The sequence below is a fragment of the Apostichopus japonicus genome, chromosome 15, assembly GCF_037975245.1.
Source record: "Apostichopus japonicus isolate 1M-3 chromosome 15, ASM3797524v1, whole genome shotgun sequence".
Classification (NCBI taxonomy): domain Eukaryota; kingdom Metazoa; phylum Echinodermata; class Holothuroidea; order Aspidochirotida; family Stichopodidae; genus Apostichopus; species Apostichopus japonicus.
This window is the reverse complement of record NC_092575.1, coordinates 7,170,807-7,189,249: the sequence shown is the minus strand read 5'-3', so window position 1 is coordinate 7,189,249 and position 18,443 is coordinate 7,170,807. Positions and strand designations below refer to the sequence as shown.

General features: G+C 37.7%; 2 protein-coding genes across 6 annotated transcripts; one reads left to right on the top strand and one right to left on the bottom strand.

The window, feature by feature from the left end:
- Positions 1–1,268: 1,268 nt before the first annotated feature.
- On the top strand, positions 1,269–11,087 carry LOC139980747 (uncharacterized). Of its 5 annotated transcripts, none has more exons than XM_071992645.1 (3): positions 1,269–1,614; positions 7,436–8,700; positions 9,553–11,087. In XM_071992645.1, exons 2-3 carry the CDS (start codon positions 7,628–7,630, stop codon positions 9,764–9,766), a joined length of 1,287 nt encoding a protein of 428 aa, XP_071848746.1. In that variant the 5' UTR covers positions 1,269–1,614; positions 7,436–7,627; the 3' UTR covers positions 9,767–11,087. The 5 variants fall into 5 exon arrangements, with proteins under 5 accessions (XP_071848746.1, XP_071848747.1, XP_071848748.1 ...); XM_071992646.1 differs by having other exon boundaries at positions 7,432–8,700; XM_071992647.1 differs by having other exon boundaries at positions 1,597–1,723.
- Positions 11,088–13,604: 2,517 nt separating this feature from the next.
- Positions 13,605–17,865, bottom strand: LOC139981675 (15-hydroxyprostaglandin dehydrogenase [NAD(+)]-like). The gene is made up of 5 exons (XM_071994253.1): positions 17,772–17,865; positions 17,313–17,409; positions 16,466–16,539; positions 15,148–15,272; positions 13,605–14,304 (listed from the first exon to the last, which is right to left on the bottom strand). The coding sequence occupies exons 2-5, from the start codon at positions 17,368–17,370 to the stop codon at positions 14,151–14,153; spliced, it is 411 nt and encodes a 136-aa protein (XP_071850354.1). The 5' UTR covers positions 17,371–17,409; positions 17,772–17,865; the 3' UTR covers positions 13,605–14,150.
- Positions 17,866–18,443: the final 578 nt, after the last annotated feature.

Genomic DNA, 18,443 nt, shown 5'->3' with positions numbered 1-18,443 from the left:
TTACAACATCAAAGAATTGAAGAAGTTTAAAAATGGCATCACATGCAGAGTCACTGAGTGGTTGACCTTCTTGATAATTTTGGACTTTATGCCCTCTTTTGCTTATATTTTCTATTAATTGAAGTTGATGAGTTTGCTAACGGTTCCCAGAACTATATATATATATATATATATATATATATATATATATATATATATATATATATATATATATATATATATATATATATATATATATATATATATATATATATATATATATATATATACTTGAACTTGCTTATTGCAACAACCAATGTAAGCCATTGATCATTTTTATTGCTGGTATGTATATACGTATACTTGGGTGCTCTCTCCTTTTAGCGCATGGCTTATCTGATGTAAAACAGCTATCAGATAACAGAGAATCAGTATACGACTCAGTGAAACAATACTACCAAACCATCGTTTTCAATATTTATTTCAAATTCTTGTCTTATAAAAAAAAGTACATTGTATGGTGTCAGATATGGGATCATATGAGAGCGTGGTGGCAAAATGGCTGAGGCGTCGGACTCGTGATCCAAGGATTGCTGGTTCGATTCCTGCCTAGTTCATTACGTTGTGTCCTTGGGCAAGATGCTTTATCTCACTTGCCTCTCTCCACCCAGGGGTTAAATGGGTACCTGTGAGGTAACTTGTCATTAGGCACAGTATATAACTGCTACTGACTGGAGGGATTGTCTCTGGGACAGGTTATCATTGGTAAGGGGTAATATAACCTCTGTAAAGCGCTTTGAGACCTATCGCTGGTGTAAAGCGCTATATAAAAAGCAACTATCATTATTATTATCAGAAGACAGACCATCAATACATCTAACTCAATCCTAACCAATCTGAGTTTTCCTGTCTTGTCTTTTAACAAGGAACCTTACATGGTGTCAGAAGTGGGATCAAATGAAAACCAACCGTGGAATTTACCGTTGATTAATTCCAGTGTACCAGCTGTCCTAGTATGAACCATTTCTCTCTCCACCTCTCTCTCTCTCTTAAAACTCTATGTGATGTTTATGTTAGAGTGTCACACATCACGATCATTCCATACGAATCAATACGAACAAATAGCAAGATACTGCTGTGTAAATAAAACCCGGAAAGTCTCATTAAGTTGGTTTGTTGAGTGCCTCTTCCATAAAAACCACATGATTTGAGGTTTAACCCCATTATCAGTGTAAATACTATATGATATAGCATTTCAAGATAAAGGTTTGCGCGTATATAATCAACACCTTTTAGTACAAGACGAAGCCTTAGTACTCATCACTTCACACGAAGGCGAAGCCTTAGTACTCATCACTTCACAGAATATCCACGCACGCTCTCTCTTTAGCTCTTCTCTTGTTTTGTGTACCGAAGATTCTATTAATCACAGTAGTCACTTATTATTTCCGATTTCTTAGAGTTTCGAGCTTTATCAGCAAAAATCAGAAAAAAAACACCAATTCTCAGAAGATTATTTCTAATATCACGCATGTGCACGGGAACAGCTACATACGATTATTCTGATGAAAACGCTGAGTATGTAATCAACAGTTTCATTTCGTTGCGGATGCGAGGACAAGCAGAACGGACAGTGTGAGTTAAGCTAATGTAACCAACTTTTACTATTGAGCGGCTTACATATGTTACCTCGAAGCCTATATGCTTAGTTTCGCCGGGCATGCATATGCGCTAGCCGCTAACGGTAGGATAACGTACTATATACCGGTAATTTGTTGAGTTTTGTAAGGAGTTATGTGTTGAGACTTTGACTTCACGAATTTAATCTGGTAAGTTTAAGATATGATTATGTATTTAAACACACCAAAACGGAACGGTTTGAGGGTATATAGGCAGTGTTAATCCAATCCGTATGCAGAGTACCAATTCTAGGATAAGCCTATATAGGTCGGTTCAATCTTCTGGGACTAATGGGAATTAGGAATGCATTTGTCTGAGAGAGTTTGGTGTCAGAGTTTGTCATATTAATTTTACCAGAAGTACTAACTAGCAATATCTGACAAAGTTGTCCAAAATGTGTCAAAGTGTAGGCCTATGCCATTTTTAAATTTGTCTCTCACATTTTGTTCAAAATTGGAAACTGAAACTAAAGTACAATGAACGTATTTTATTGTAGCGCAATATAGGTTTCTAGTGACTTCTACGAGTTGCGGGCATGTCAGGTAGAAATTAACAATTATACATGCACATACGCATACATACAAAGATGAATAAGGCAACCATTAACATGTTTATGTTAACAGACATATGAGTTCAAGTTTGGAAACAATGGATACTGATAGTGAAGGTTAGCCATTTAAAATTTCACTTCATTACCATTCTAATATCGATTGTCAAACACAAAATGAAAATCGATGGGTTCATCGCCGTCCGCAAGTTGTTGAAAAGAGGGTGTCGGCTGTTATTATTAGACAATTTGCATAAATACCTATAAAGTGTAGTGTGGGATGGAGAGACCATTGAAGAGCTAAACCTATAAAACGGAAATATAGAAAGTCTCAAAAAAGATGTGGGTCTGAACAAAGTACGGTATTGAAATACTTTTAATAATGGAGCTGCTGATGTTGTTGTTGTTGTTGTGAAACTTTGTTCAGCCAGACCTAGATAAAACAACTGGACAAAATTTGGAAATGACAAAATAATCATCTCCGCACGTGCGGCATAACACGAAAGATTGCCAAGCGAAGGACTTAAAGCATCTATTTGCTTTGGAGTCGGTAAATTTGCGATGCTATGTGATACTGAAATCATATATGCACGAATTGTCAAGTTTCAGGAAATGGAGAAAGAGGGGGGGGGGGAGGGGGGAGGGGAGTGATGGGGTGGGCAGAGAGACATTTCTACTGGTTCCTTTTTGTATTTTGTTGACTTTTGAAAGAGGTCCGTGCATGCTATGATATCTCTATAGAATTGTATGCAATTGTGAATTACATACCGTTTAATTCACAACCATTTAGCGTTAGGCCATTTGGCAATTGTAGAGTTATTAACACTCGGTATAGGTTTCATGAAATGTTTGGAAACTAAAAAACAAAGTTGACTCAAAATGGCTGCTCTAAATACGGAAGTATAAATTGAAACGTGCAGCGCTTTCGCGTCGGTTTTTATATGTAAATGACACGAGATACACTTGTTATCTTCTAGTAGGCAATTAGTATTACCCTAGTAGGTCTCAGGAGAGCATTCTTTTCAGGGGAAGTCACGGAAAACCAAATCATTTGATCCACTCTCAACCTTCTCGAGTCCCCTTACAATCGAGACTTTAACCTTGTGACAATAACGTTACGTGTTAATACACATGCCGCGGTATTACTAGTCCGTTCGAAGGCCCGGTTAAAGGTTGTGGAGCGATCTATACTGTTAAGAACTTATATGATACACATGATATAGTTTCGCATAACTGATTACTGTACACAAGTCCAAGTGCTACTTCACTATTTACAGTTTCAGAAAAAAAAAACGTTATTGCTCCAGGTCTGAGGTGCTATTTTAAACATATGATCTAGTTTCGCATAACTGATTACTATACACAAGTCCAAGTGCTACTTCACTATTTACGAGTTTTTTTTAATAAACAACCGTTATTGCTCCAGGTAGGTTCTATTTTATACATATGATCTAGTTTCGCATAACTGATTACTATGCACAAGTCTAGGTACTATTTCACTATTTACAGTTTTGTAATAAACAACCTTTATTGCTCCAGGTGCTATTTTACTATTTACAATTGCTTAACTGATACCATTGTTTGCAATTTGTCTGGATATCTCTGTGGTAGTTACACAGGCTAAACAAAGCGAGCGTGTACTCGGAAACCGAAGGAATCTAAATGTGTTGATTGGTAAACAGATTTATGATCACACGCCACATCACGCCATATCTTACGATTTCAGTTATTGCTATTGGTAATATGTAAATAGCAGCACCCTGAATACATATGGGCGATTCCATGGTAACTCGCATTACACTTTTTGCTGTTTTTTTATAATCCAAGTGCTGTGGCTCGAATATGGGTTTGTGTAACTCCTCAATTTTCTGTGGTGTTATACCCAACATTCATAGCTACAATATTAAATTATCAAGAATTATAATTGTGTTCGCTTTAATGTATGGTGCGCTTCCAAATATCGGTAACTCGCATTACGGAAAAAGGACACCTGAAAAATTGACACCGGTACAAAATGGCATTGTGCTCAAACAAAGAATGATTTCTTCAATTGCATACATGTACAAGATATCTACCCTATTGATGTTTATATATCAGCAGTAGAAAATATGAAACAACTTCAGATGTGGTATGGAGGGGGGAAAAGTCTGGTAACTCGCATTACGGTAACTCGCATTACACTTTTTCCAGTCATCGATTTTGCTATTTATTCATCAAATTCTTTGAAAGAGATATGCTCCAAAGCCATTTTTGAAACTCTTGGAAACTCTTAGAAACTGTAAAACTCTTTCCAAAACTTTTAACAACATTTTAACAACAATTTGCAAAACATCCTGACAATTATATCAATAATAATCGAAGTTGATTGAACCAGAAAATCAACTGAAGAATTGTTTACTAACAAGATTGCAATGTACACTATTGAATTATCAATCCATATTTCCAATCAAGCTAATCCAAAATTGTTGACTTACAAGATTGCAATGTACACTCTTGAATTATCAATCCAAATTTCCAATGAAGCTAATCCAAGCCAACTGGTAGCTCTCCTTTTCCATTTTAATGTCTCAAAACATCTACTGAAAGTTAAACAGGTTCACAGCTTATATAGTGAATTACAAGAAAAGTTTCTTTGGCATGTTAATAAGTGATTGGTCCTTTGGAAATTTGTATTTAGGTTTCTTAGGAAAAGCACGAAACTAATAAAACAATCCTTGTTCCTAATTCTATCAGTATAATAACATTATCAACAATAACACAATAGATGTTTCATCATGCGGTATGAGGGCATGGTGGTAGGCCATTCTAGATAACCTTGAATGGATGGTGTTTTGTATCAAATTAGAATTTTGATGCAAACTTGAATTGGCCACAACTATTAGCAATCAAAGGCGTTCCCAACTTCTTTATCATCTGGCTTCGTCGATAGAAAGTTTTGTCATCCCTGGGGTTCGGCCATTTCCAGTTATCGATTCCCGTGAAATCCGGTGGCCTGCCTTATTTTGTGTAATTTGAGGATTTGAAATGCTTTGGAGTAAAGGTTGATTTTCACATTGTAGTGATAAGACACTCATATTGGGGAAAGGGTTTGCACATCATATTTGGGGAACACACATTTGACTTGGTAAACCACACCAATCTATTCCAACTGACCAAGCCTCTGCAATCCTGCCCCATCCCCCCCAGCAGCCCCAATCATCCCCTATGCAAACTCCCTGTCCGTCCCATCCCCTCTGCCCACCCCACTAATTCTGAGGTGCCCACACCCTTGGCAGCATCAGCTTTCACATCAAGACTAATTTCCATCAAGATGTTAGGCACATTATAATGGTCATGATTTACAATATTTGCCCATCCTTGAACATATAGATTACTATGTGATAGGCTACAGACTAATATAGCCTAAGCTCTCACAATTTGTCCTAAATATTGTACTAAGCAATTAATATCCCATGAAAATGCTAATTGTTAAAATGGAGAAAGAATATGCTAACTTTACTCATTTGATAATGTCACAGTTGAATGCAACTTGGAAGGTCCGTGATTCCACAAAAGTCAGGTGATAAAATCATCAATGTCTGTTGAAACTGTCTTAAGGGTCACATATGATGTAATGGAGGTTGCAGTGCATTCTGGGTACAGGAAGTAACTACTGTGCACACCATATATAAGTATTTAGTGCGCTGTATTGTTTTGTTGATCAGTAGTACTGCAAGTGAGATTGGAATAATATATGGTAACTCGCATTACAGCGGTAACTCGCATTACTGGTAACTCGCATTACAGTTTTCAATGGCTATTTATATCTATATACTAGGTACATTTCTAATTCTTTCAACTATTTTTATACTCTTTACTTTGAGTAGAAGCATAATATGAAATGGCAGGAAATTATCTGCTCCAGTTAAAAAAAAAAGTTAAAAACTTGGTCTTTCGGTAACTCGCATTACGCTCTCAAATCAGCTATGTGTCGTTACAGCCATATATGCCTACAAACCAAAACTGTTTGGAGGAATTGTGATTAATATTTTAATATATCACTAATGGCACTACCAATACATATATAACAAATTTATTTAGGGTGCTTTCAAATATGGAAATCTGAGACTTTGAAATATCCATACTATTTCCTCAAATATTCCCTCAAAAATCAACATAAGTCAGGTATTCACATTTTTTGGTAGAAGAACGTGATATAGTTGGAAAAAAAAGTACATAACCCAGACCCTTAATGTGTTTATAGTATATTAGAAGCCAAAAATGGCTGCAGAAATGATTTTGAAAATTTGGGGTCATGTCCCTGTTTTCACGGAATCGCCCATATATATATATATATATATATATATATATATATATATATATATATATATATATATATATATATATATATATATATATATATATATATATATATTGTCAACTTCTGTTGAACTTAGCGGTGATGGCTGTGCTAACCACTACATACTTATCCATACTTATTCTACCGAAAAACTGTTCTGAAGCTATAAACTGCGGAAGACTAAGGAAGAATTAATTGTCAAAGTTTGCAATATCAGAAAAGTTGATTGCAATGTAAGATTTTTTCTTTTCCCTATCCCTAATAACACACTGGGCTATGCCTTATCAGTAAGCTGCATGAAGAGAGGCCATAGTTGGTGCCCATTATAGAAATTCTTATCACGAATACACAGAACCTAATTATATAGCCTATGAAAGTTGTCAGCGTGCTACATTCCCAGTGGTTTGTAAGATAAACCCGTCACATCGCATATAACCTATGACCTATGAAAGTAACGGACGAATTCCATCGCATCAAAGGTAGGGTTACTTTCTCGTTTTCAAGAAAAGAGCTTGCGACTTTCAAAACAGTCAAAATATCCATTTGGATGAGTTCACTTACTGTAATTTCATACTCAGTGAATACCCTTCTGTTGACAGAAGACTCCAACCCCCCCCCCCCTCCCCCTTCACAACACACATTGTCCCCGTTTTCGTGTTAACAATTAAATACCACACACACGCACATACAAAAAACTATAACAAAAAACTAACCCAATTTAAACAATGCAAAACCTACTAAAAACCCTTTCACAATAGGCTTACTCAAGATGTGCTTTGTAACAATTTCTTCTGTATATCGTACATGTGATGTCTTTTGTTTTGGAAAAATATGCTTGCAGATTCATTTTAATATTTCTTCTTTCGTTTCCGTGTATTGCTGCCAGACAGACGGGTGAAACCTTGGATCTACCGTAGGTACTTTAAAACAACATCTGACATTATGACACGTGACCGCCAACCAGAGAATCATCTGTCTACATTATGTTGGGAGAGTTACAATCGATGAACGATTCGTGCAGCATGTGTACAGAACAACATTCAGCGTTTTCAATATTAAAATGAAAGTGTGTCGTTTGAATAATGGGCTTTCGATATAGATTGTGGGCAAAGGTTATCTTATTTATTGTGTTAACCTGCGATGCACAAATAGTCAATGAATGTAGCAAATTCGTAAGCGTTAAGGTATGGAAATACCGGCGACAGTTGTTAATTCATCATTCCAACCTCTGGCTTCGAGAGGTAGCTGCTTGGGAGGCTTCGCAACCTTACGCATTCGTGTTACGAGAAGCCACGGACGGGAACAGGTCATTCCAAGGTATATACGACGAAAACATGACGTTACGTAGTTGTCAAATAACCGACGAATACACGGAGGAAGGAAATACGAGGCTCATATCTGACATGCGGAACGAATGCAGACCAAATGCGATTAAGATCGGTCAAGAACCTTCCGACTTATTCGAGAAACTTTTAAGTAGTAATTCACATTCAGCGAGTACCTTCGACGATATTCATAAATTATTGAACGATGGTGACGTTTCCTATCAACTTAAAGACGGATCTCATCACGATATGTACGACGATAAGGTACGGGTATCCGAACAACCGTCGGAAGCCGAAGACGGACCGAGTATCGAGGTTTATCGATATTTAACGGACGCCGTTCCATCCGGTCTAAGATGGTTTTTAGAGTTTGAGGAATCTTTACAAATGTGCAATGAACTTGATGTAAATATCATTGAAGGAAACATGGAAGATGTTTCGTCGTTGACTTCGTGGCTTCCGAAGTCACTCCGGGAAATCCCGAGAACTGTCCGAAAACGGTTAGAAGCAATCGGCATCGTAGACGAAGAAGAAGAGGAAGAAGATATGAATGACATCGTTGAAGAAGATGATGAGATGATTATCAGCGAAGAGGATGATCACCACGAGAGGCAGAAAAGAGGCTTGTTTATGTTCCCTGGTACCCTATGGTGCGGCACGGGTAACAGGGCTCCTACATACGATGCCTTGGGCATGCACAATAGAACGGATATGTGTTGTCGGGACCACGATCACAGCACGGAGGATATGTCTATTAGCAGCGGAGCGACGAAATATCACTTTACGAATTGGAATATTCTTCCTATCATGCATTGTTCTCAGGATAAAAGGTTGGTGATATTTGCGTGATTTGATGATAAATAAAATGCCACATAAAATGGGCTGGGATTTTTTTCTCTAGGGGAAAGAAACTTTTGGTAAACATGTGACTTTTTATCGATGTGGTTTTAGTTGTCAGTAGTACTACTATACTTGTTGAATTTGAAAAAAAAAAAAGAATGAATAGGACTTGGAGGGAAGTATATTTTATTTGTAAGACGAAACCGTTGATTCTTTACACACTATCTGTAAGCATATAGACGATTGTGAGCAATCTTCATATGTCACATTAGTCACATTATGATTAAGATATTTTTACACAGTACTGAAAAAAATTTGGTTAAATTCCCAAGAATTATTTTTGGCCTAAAAAAAAGGAAAAAAAAAACTAGAGATCACTCCCAAAGCTTGAAGCACATTTTTTTTTGTGAATCGACTCTTGATTCATCAATGTTTCATACAATGCAGTAATACCAAGGAACATTTTGGGTATATTCGTCTCACAGATGGCAACTGAGAAACTCAAATGTACCTGTGAAACCTTACTCATATAATGAAATAAAAAAAATAATAAAAATTAAAAAAATTTAAAAAATATCCTGAAAGAATATTATGAAATAAATAGCTTCGGTGATCCAGAGAAGAAAAAAATGTCCATAGCGACATAGTGTACCGAGTGTTGTATCAATAGTCCATAAATATATAAGTATCTTAATAATCCATCTAAACAACCACCCACCGCCTGCCGCCCGCTCCCGCCGCCCGCTCCCGTCGCCCGTTTCCCGTCTTCCCTTTTTGGAATGGTTTAGAAGCATATATACGCACTGATACCTCATCTATCCCCTTTTTCTCGTTTTCTGCAGATTCCACAAGTGTCTCCGGCAAGTGAAAAACGAATTTGCTTACGAAGTAGGGAGGGCATACTTCAACGTATTTGACGTTAAATGTTTCGTCATTCGGAACAGAAAACAGTGTGTGGAGAGATTTTGGAACTTTTTAAAGTGTACAAAATATCGATACCTCCCAACTGCATGTCTTCGGAATGCGCAAATATTCCCATCACAAAAATACGTTTAGCCTGTTTAGCGTTCCATGAGAAACATACTTTTGGTTTTGTCGGCAATTAACTTTCAAAATTCAGCATATTCTTGACTGTATCCCCCACCTTCCCTCGTCAGTTGGGTGATAGTTCAGTTGGGGGGGGGGGGCGGTCCAGTCGGAGAAGAATTTTACCTCTTCTCGGGGTATAAACTCACTTTTACAATATCATATGTGAATTCATGAATATTTGTTAGGAAACGTTTATACCTCATTAAACACCCCTAAACAGTTTATAATTGACATAAACCTCCTTAGAGTACACCATTTGACGTATAATTTTTCTCTGAGAAGATTCCCCCGTACACCTACATAAGAGTCAGCTTCAACGACCCCAGGCGGGACACCCCCCCCCCCCCTCTTCGACAGAACCCCTCATTCGCCTCTGACCGGTTCACAAGGTTCATGTCCCTCACTAAATCACTCGGGAGGGTGAAGTGATAAAGTGTCCCGCTCACCTGTGACGCCACTGTGACGTCGGACTGGTTGTAACCGACTCTAAAGAATTGCATAGTAACTTGTACGTTAGACGTATGAATACTCTATTTCATGTTGTTATTTTTTCTGCAGTGTTCGTCTGCAGTGTGCAATTAACATCGTAAACATATGTGTGCTTTCATCAAGTAACATGCTTTGCAAAATGATGCCATCTCGCTGTGTGAATTTATCAGTTTGAAATTAATCATGTTATTCTGTGCCAAATATCTTTCAGACATTTTCCACAAATCACACACCATTACGTTCCAATGTGTGTAGTTCATAAACTCCGTATGATATATAATGGAACATATGTATATGTATATGAATATATATATATATATATATATATATATATATAAAGATATATTTATGTATGTATGTATATGGATTAAGAAAAAAATATATCATGATGTGTATAGAATACTTGGAGCAGGTTGGTTTTCTTGCCGGCTTCTCAAGATGTTGAATTTGTATCCTCAGCTTTAACTATTTTCACGGAATTCGACCATTGAACCATTTGTGTTATCACACTTCCAAATGTTAACTCAAAAATTCTTTATTTTGCTTTAAATCTTTCCACGCCCTTTCTCGGTACAAAAAAAAACGAGTTAGCATAGGCAAGTAGAAATTTTAACATTTTATTTCGAACTTTTGACAGCTTTATCTGAAAATTTAACGTTTATTATTTCATAACATTCCACAACGCTTGCGACATTGCGGCTGCTTACGTTCGTCATTTATTACAACACATAATTTTACTATTTTGTCTCAAACTGTCAACTTATCCAACATGAATTTTTTTTCTTGCAATTCCGGCTGATTTCCTTAACGTTTATGATTGTCGAAAATGTCTACGTTGTATGTCGATATTTAATGTTTTACCTCGATGAACGTGTTTTTTTTTTAGTAAAGAGGCATCAGGTTTAGTGATTTAGTGATTTTATACATTCAGTGTTGTGAGACAGATGGTCTAATCTCTTAGACAGAGATATACTACAAGGAATGTAATGTCACACATAAATTTGAGTCAATATACTTTCATGTCTTTTATTCCCCACATTCTTTTTACATAGGCCCTTATATATATATATATATGTATATATATATATATATATATATATATATATATATATATATATATATATATATATATATATATATATATATATACTGTAAGCCAGTCAGTAACCAGAGCAGATCCATAGTCACTGGGGCATTCCGGTTCTGCGAATGGACGCTCTTGAGCATGCGCAGTGTAACATCATTATGCATAAGCTTAATCGTGCACTCTAGGTAAATCATTCATATCCTTCCCTCGCTGTACTATACGAAAACAATCCGTTGATGGGTACGCTACTGTAAGCCGTTGGTTGATAGTACGTACGGTTTGCAGCCACTACGATGATACGGTGTGTTATATTTACTGCATAACCGATCCGTGTATTAATTTGGACTTATCGTACACCTAATTGCACATTCATACTTAAATTTTTAATTTTTATATTTATATTCACCAAATTGTTAAATATAGATACCCATCTCAAAAGAAGACTAATAAGCTACAGTTCAAGCCACACAATAAAATCACTCATGCACGTACACACGCCATCGCAAACAAATTTGAGATGACCAGAGGTTATATTATCTTAACTGTTATCAGCGATTCACTGTTTAAGCAACAGATAATAATTACCTTCTAAAGAACTGTCCGTGGGAAATGACCTGAACGGTAAGAACGGTGTTCATAAAATTATATATATACCACTATACTATCGTGACTTGCATAACGCGGGCAATTTGTTTCAGCGATTTTGTTTTGTTTTTGTGAATAATAAATTAAAATTAATGAAGACACAAACCCTACCATCATTGGCCAATGTGATAAAGATAACTTTCTTGAACAACTTCTCTAGATACAGCTATTATAGATTTAGTGATCCATCACACACAACTTTGAAATACTTAAACTAGCTTGATATCTCCCAAAACCCTATTCCAGTTTAAGCAGATATTAAAGATTTAATGATCCATCACACACAACACTGAAATACCTAAACAAGCTTCATATCTCCCAAAATGAACACGATTTTTCTTAGCTGTTTTGGGTGAGTTCTTCATTGCAAGGACCTCTGTTATATAGGTAAAAGGCGATGGTTGGGTTTGTGTCCCTATCAAGGGCAGAAACTTACAGATCCGGTGTGGTTCACATATCCTTAAAAAGAAAAGCTACAGCTCCGTAGGCGCGTAGCCAAGCATATCTTTTCAGCATATTTTTTGGTATTTTTTAATGATACCGCTAGTAATTTCAGTATTACAAAAATGCTTAGATGCAACTTACAAGGCCTGGTAAGTGCCATTTCCAGCGATCTGGGAGGCATTTTCGGCCAAACCTTTCTTGTACGCTTAGATAGTTGGCCTACAAACTTCGCCCCTCCCTTTGCAAATTCCGCGCTACGCCCCTGCCGCTCCGCAATATCATTTAATGTACCTATATTGTGCTGGGATTCGTATTAGAAATACGTAATCTTTGACCATATTGGTGCGGTCAGTTGATAATTAGCTTGATCTTGTTACAATCACTTTCAGGTGAATTTCGCAACCAGTTTTCAAGTTTATTGCTTAGGGTATATTAACTTATATTAATATGGTCTCCGTCGTCATAACACTGCCATGCGGTTGGAAGGCGTACGTCAAAGCCTATGAAATAACTTAACAGAGGGACGTAAATTCGCGTAAATATTTAAAGGGGTGTAAAGAAGTGATCTGGGGTCGACAAAAGCATGTATCATGTTTTATAATGATACAACTACACACTTCTATTGACTACATGGAAGTTCATGGATGAGGCTAAGTGCCAAGACATTTAAAAGAAAATTAAAGAATTAAATGTAAGAATTACAACTACAGTATGAAATGTTGGAAATAAGGGCGGTATTGAAAAACATAGCATGCATGCATAGACTCCGGATGTATGACGTGCTTAATTCGCAGATGGCATTGCAAAGATCCTACCTGTAACGCGTAAGATATGCCACATGGTGTTCGAAGCTCTGCTTTCAATAGATATAGTTATAAAGTTAGTAATTATCCTTTCGCCTCAAACACTTTTTTTTCAGTTTGGAAAGAGAAATTTTATGCATAACAAGGTCGACCAGTGGTGAATGAAAGCTTGTAATGAAAACCTTGTGTGATCTTGTTAGATGTTCAACCCTCTTTATGTTGAAGGCTTTACAAGTATTTGTCTTTATCCTTCGTCGAATTTATCCTCTTAAGTCCCGTTAGCAGGGGGTAGGAAGCTTCCAAAAGTGGGGGGGGGGGCACAACATCATAGGGGGCACTTTCTCATTCCACAACCACCACTTGTTATGCTATAAACCGATACACACCGGCCGTATCACTTAAATATATATGATGTGTTAGTATGCTATCAATACTATTGTGGTGTGCTGCAACATTGATTTTTTATTTATTGAGATTTTTTATTGTTAACCGTGCTACAAAAAGATAATGGGATGCCATTTTAAAATTAGCTTGTACAGACTAAAAATAAATAATTAATATAAAATATTAAAATTAACAAAAGCTTAAGATCAAAATAAAATAAAACTGTAAGCAAACTGCTTATCCACTATAGAGAGCCTGTATAATAGAATGTGTAAAAGTAAGTTGGCCTGACGTTTCGATCCTAGCAGGATCTTCTTCAGAGGCTAAATGACAAGCTTAAGATATCCAAAAGACAGTACTTCAAAGGGGCACAAAGGGGCACATTCGCTATTTTGAAAAAAAAAAGTGTGAGGGGGAGAGCACGTGCCCCCGGCTCCTACCCACCCCCCTGCCCATTCGTATGTATATAGACGTGGTGTTGTTCGCTAGTTTAGGTAGTTTAGCTCTTCCATATCTTCAGTTCAGTTTCCCATTCTTTAGGTGTTTTCATCGGTAAAAGGTCTATTCCATACGCGTGAGTAATTCGAATGCAACACGCGTGCTTGGTTTCGTCTTCAACCGCCATGATACACGCATCTAACACGCGACTCATTCTGCAATATAAACGAAGGAACATCAAATAAAAACAAGATACTACCTGAAATGAAAAAAGGATAAAGCACGGTAACAACGAGAGTAGCAATTAACGCTGTCACAAAGTCAGCTGAAAAGCTTTCAGCTGAGCTAAATATAGTCAAGCGAATTATAAAACACCACATTAAATTATATTTAGGTACTAACCACTTAACCACCCCATGCACAAATGCATGGACAAATTTTTCGAAATTGTCAGATCACGGGGAATTGTAAGCCAAACAATGAAAACAGCTGATCAGCTTAAATGAATTGAAGACTCGTCCCAAACCGAGTGCCGCGCTCTGAGAAAGTTAACTTTCCGTTGCTTGCAAGTTAAGGTTTCTACTTGTCGCTACAAAATGCAGACAGTAATGAAACTTGATACCTTGTGATCTATAGCTGGACCTGAGATGTCCATCGCTGTATCGTTTGTACACTGTGCTGTGGGTATTGTACTGACTGTACACTATCGTGTCTAATTACCAAAGGTAGCAAGCTTTGTGCGTATTTTCTGGGATCGATGGTGGTGTCTAACACTTCTGTTTACACCTCATTTGAAACTAGGTCAGATTACCGGCATGAGATGTTTCTTTGTGCGCGAGTCTTCACACCTTTTAAAAACTCTTACTTATTATTTATTAATACTATTCTTGGTCCTAGATAGAAGGTTCAAGAGCCTGGCATATATATAGAAGGGTATTGCAATGCCTATAGCAGTGGAGAGCCTTGTTGAACGTGCTCAGCACGTGGTGCATCTGTGCTTCATCTGGTGGTATAGGATGTATAGCATATATATACAAAGAGTAAGATGAGATGCTCACGGTATGAGGTTAAGACTTGTCTTCAGGGTCTCTGGTGAGGCTTTAAGAAATGGAGTATCAACACCAGTAGGGCACATGACAGCAATACGAATATCATCAGCGCCACTGAACGATGGGTCACATTCCTGTTGAATATGAAGAATCAAATGACGAATAACACATATGAGCAGAAAAGCACCCACCCCTCCCCCTACACTCTCCTCCAGCCGTGCACACACTCCCTTTACACACATGTCAATCATTTCTGAATTATATAGCTAAAAGTTATAGCTTTGTGCAACGTATACAATTTACAGAGCAACCCCTCACACCCACCCCGAGTGGTGAGTGGTGCAGTCACTATGGGAAAGATATGAACTGCAAACGCTATAACCTCGGTAACAAGACGACAGGACCCAGTGGCGTAGCTAGAGGGGGGGTCAAGGGAGGGCACGTGCCCCGGTTGCCGGGTTTAGGGGGCGCTGAAATGGGAGAATGAGAGTAAAAAACGTAAGCAATCTTTTAGAAAAACATGACAAAATTGATGTATATATGTCGTCAGGCATGAATATTTTCCAGTTACTAATAAGAATCTGAACTGAATGTAGTTGTTTTTATTAGCAAATTTATAGATTGTGATTTCTTTTCAGTCCATTTCGACCGTTTTCATTTTTTTTTAAATTCTGTTCTGTAGGCTATTCTGTAATACTATATGTCACGGAAATTTCGGAAATTTTCAGTATACAGCTCCAAGGCAGTAGATTTCGAAAGGTGGAAATATCATAGGCGTGGGAGCACAATTTGATTTAGAGGAGGGCTGTAACGACTTGCCCGAAAAATTTAAACAAAAATTTTCTTTACGTAGTGGGGGGGGGGGCGCAATTTTCTACTCTTGCACCGGGCGCCAAAACCTCTAGCTACGCCACTGTCAGGACCATTCAAAATATGAACGGCGAACCTAAAAGGGAAAGGGGGTGGAGTGGCAGAAGATACGGGGCTCTCTGTATAACCTTGATCTACGCAACTGCAGCCCAGCTCAACCCTTAATACGAAAACCATCAACCCTTAACCCGAACGTGGTTGCATCAGTCATATACGTGCCGGATATAAACACTCAAAATGTCAAAAATTTCAACTTGATTTCAACAAGGTCCCTGGTGAGTTCGTGGGATACGGGATGTGTCATCTGACGGGGAGGGGTGGGGGGGCTCTTCTCCTACACATGTGTGCTCCTACTTTATTTTGTTATCTTAACAACATAACAGACTAACACTAATTGGGGCAATGTTGTATTCACACGAACATGAATATTCATAAAATCATTAGCATGTCAACGTACCGCTAGTGCAAGTGAATATCCCTTTACACCGTGCTTGGAAGCAACATACAATGGATCGAAGATAGCTGCAAAACCTGCCAGGAAAAATTAAAAGATTCGAAATTTCACACTACGCTATATTCGTTCCATAATCGTTTTTCGACAAAAATGAATATATAAGTTTATCATGTGAGGAATCTTCATTACATGTTAAATAAGTTGTGTAGAAGACTTTACATCACAAGCTGCCAATGACGAGATAACGTGTCTGAAAGGCAATACTGTAGTATTCTGTACTATTGTGATCACGAAATTATAAGTAGTTTGTGTGCTTACCATAGATCTCAATACGGATTACAAAATTCCTATATTTATGAGGGTTAAGTTGTTTGTGAACAACAAGTGTTGACCACAATGTTTACCCTTTGCTGTTCACTTTATCACTGGTTGATTTAACCAGTCTTCTGATTTGCACTTACAACAACCACATAGCAACTATTAAACTATATTCTGCAACTCTATTTTGTGGAACACTCATGCATGGTTTCCTTGTATACAAAGGTATGCTTCTTATACCGTTCAATACAAAAATTATACAGCGCAATAGAACATATATTTGGGAGTGATGCACAGTGGCGTCGAGGCGCCAGGTCTGGGCCCAGGGAAATCTATATCACAGCGGGACTCCATTTTGAAGTCTTTGTTTTCTTCATGTTGTGGAAATGAGGATATACCATATCTTTATCCCGGATTCCCCGATTCCATAAGGGACATCCGGCCCCAGGACTGTAGTCACACTCATGCCTGGTGTTGGGTGATGTCATATATATGCCCCCGCCCCACCCCACCCCCTGATACGGTAACTCACTTGTCACTGAACCCATGTTTAGAACAACTCCGCCATGTCCTCCATTTTCCTTACTCATGTATTTCTTAGCAAGTCCACAACATCGAATGGTGCCCTCCTGTAGGTGAGTCAATAAATCTATCGTTTTACTTCAAGATCAGTGACCTAGATTTTGTATGGGTTAAACCAATTGCATGTCTACTAACATCGACGGATAAAGTCTAACAATCTAATAAGAGAAGGGAGGAGAACGGGTCACTTCCTGAGAGCGTCGTAGTTTCTAACAATATGAAAGCTAACTAAATATATATACATATATATATATATATATATATATATATATATATATACATATATATATATATATATATATATATATATATATGTGTGTGTGTGTATATATATACGTTTGAATGGTTCTATTTCCGTTATTGCTTCTTCACCCACCGATTAATATACAACAGTGAGAATGAAACTTACCAAATTTATTCGGAGAACATTCGGTCCTTGCAAGACGCCCGCACTATTAAACAGCAGATCTATACGTCCGTGTGTGGTAAATGCCTCCTTAAAGGCCTCTATATATAAACGATAATGGGAAATCTGATTCGAAGATCCGCCATGTATAAAGTTCGAAGATGTGTGAAGGCAGGTTAACAGTCATTGAATGATCGAGATCGTGTATGTCATTGGGGGAGGGGGGGGGGGGGGGTAACTGCTGATACTTCTTGGGTATTAGTGGGGGATCTAGCCCCTGAGAATAAATCCTGATGGCCTCAGCCCCCCCCCCACATGCCCCACCCCCACTGAAAGACAATATTACATGCAAATTTAAGTTTACAGTATAGAAATATATAACGTGTATTTGCAGTACAACCTAAACATTTTCGCCCGTCGCCCCCCCCCCAAGAATCCCCTCTGGCTACGGGTCTGCTTGAGAGGTTTGATTGAAGTTAGTTATCCTCCAAAGCAGATTCTGCTTTTATAGACAGGATCTCTAACTTTGAGGATTTGCCTACTAATAGGCTTTTTTGCAGTAAATAGCAGTTTCTTGACACTTGCATATTAAAATGGAAGGTGAGAGTCTCATGGAAACCTTAACACTTCAAAATTGAGATTAGTTGTTATACAGTGATAATCTGATCATCCATG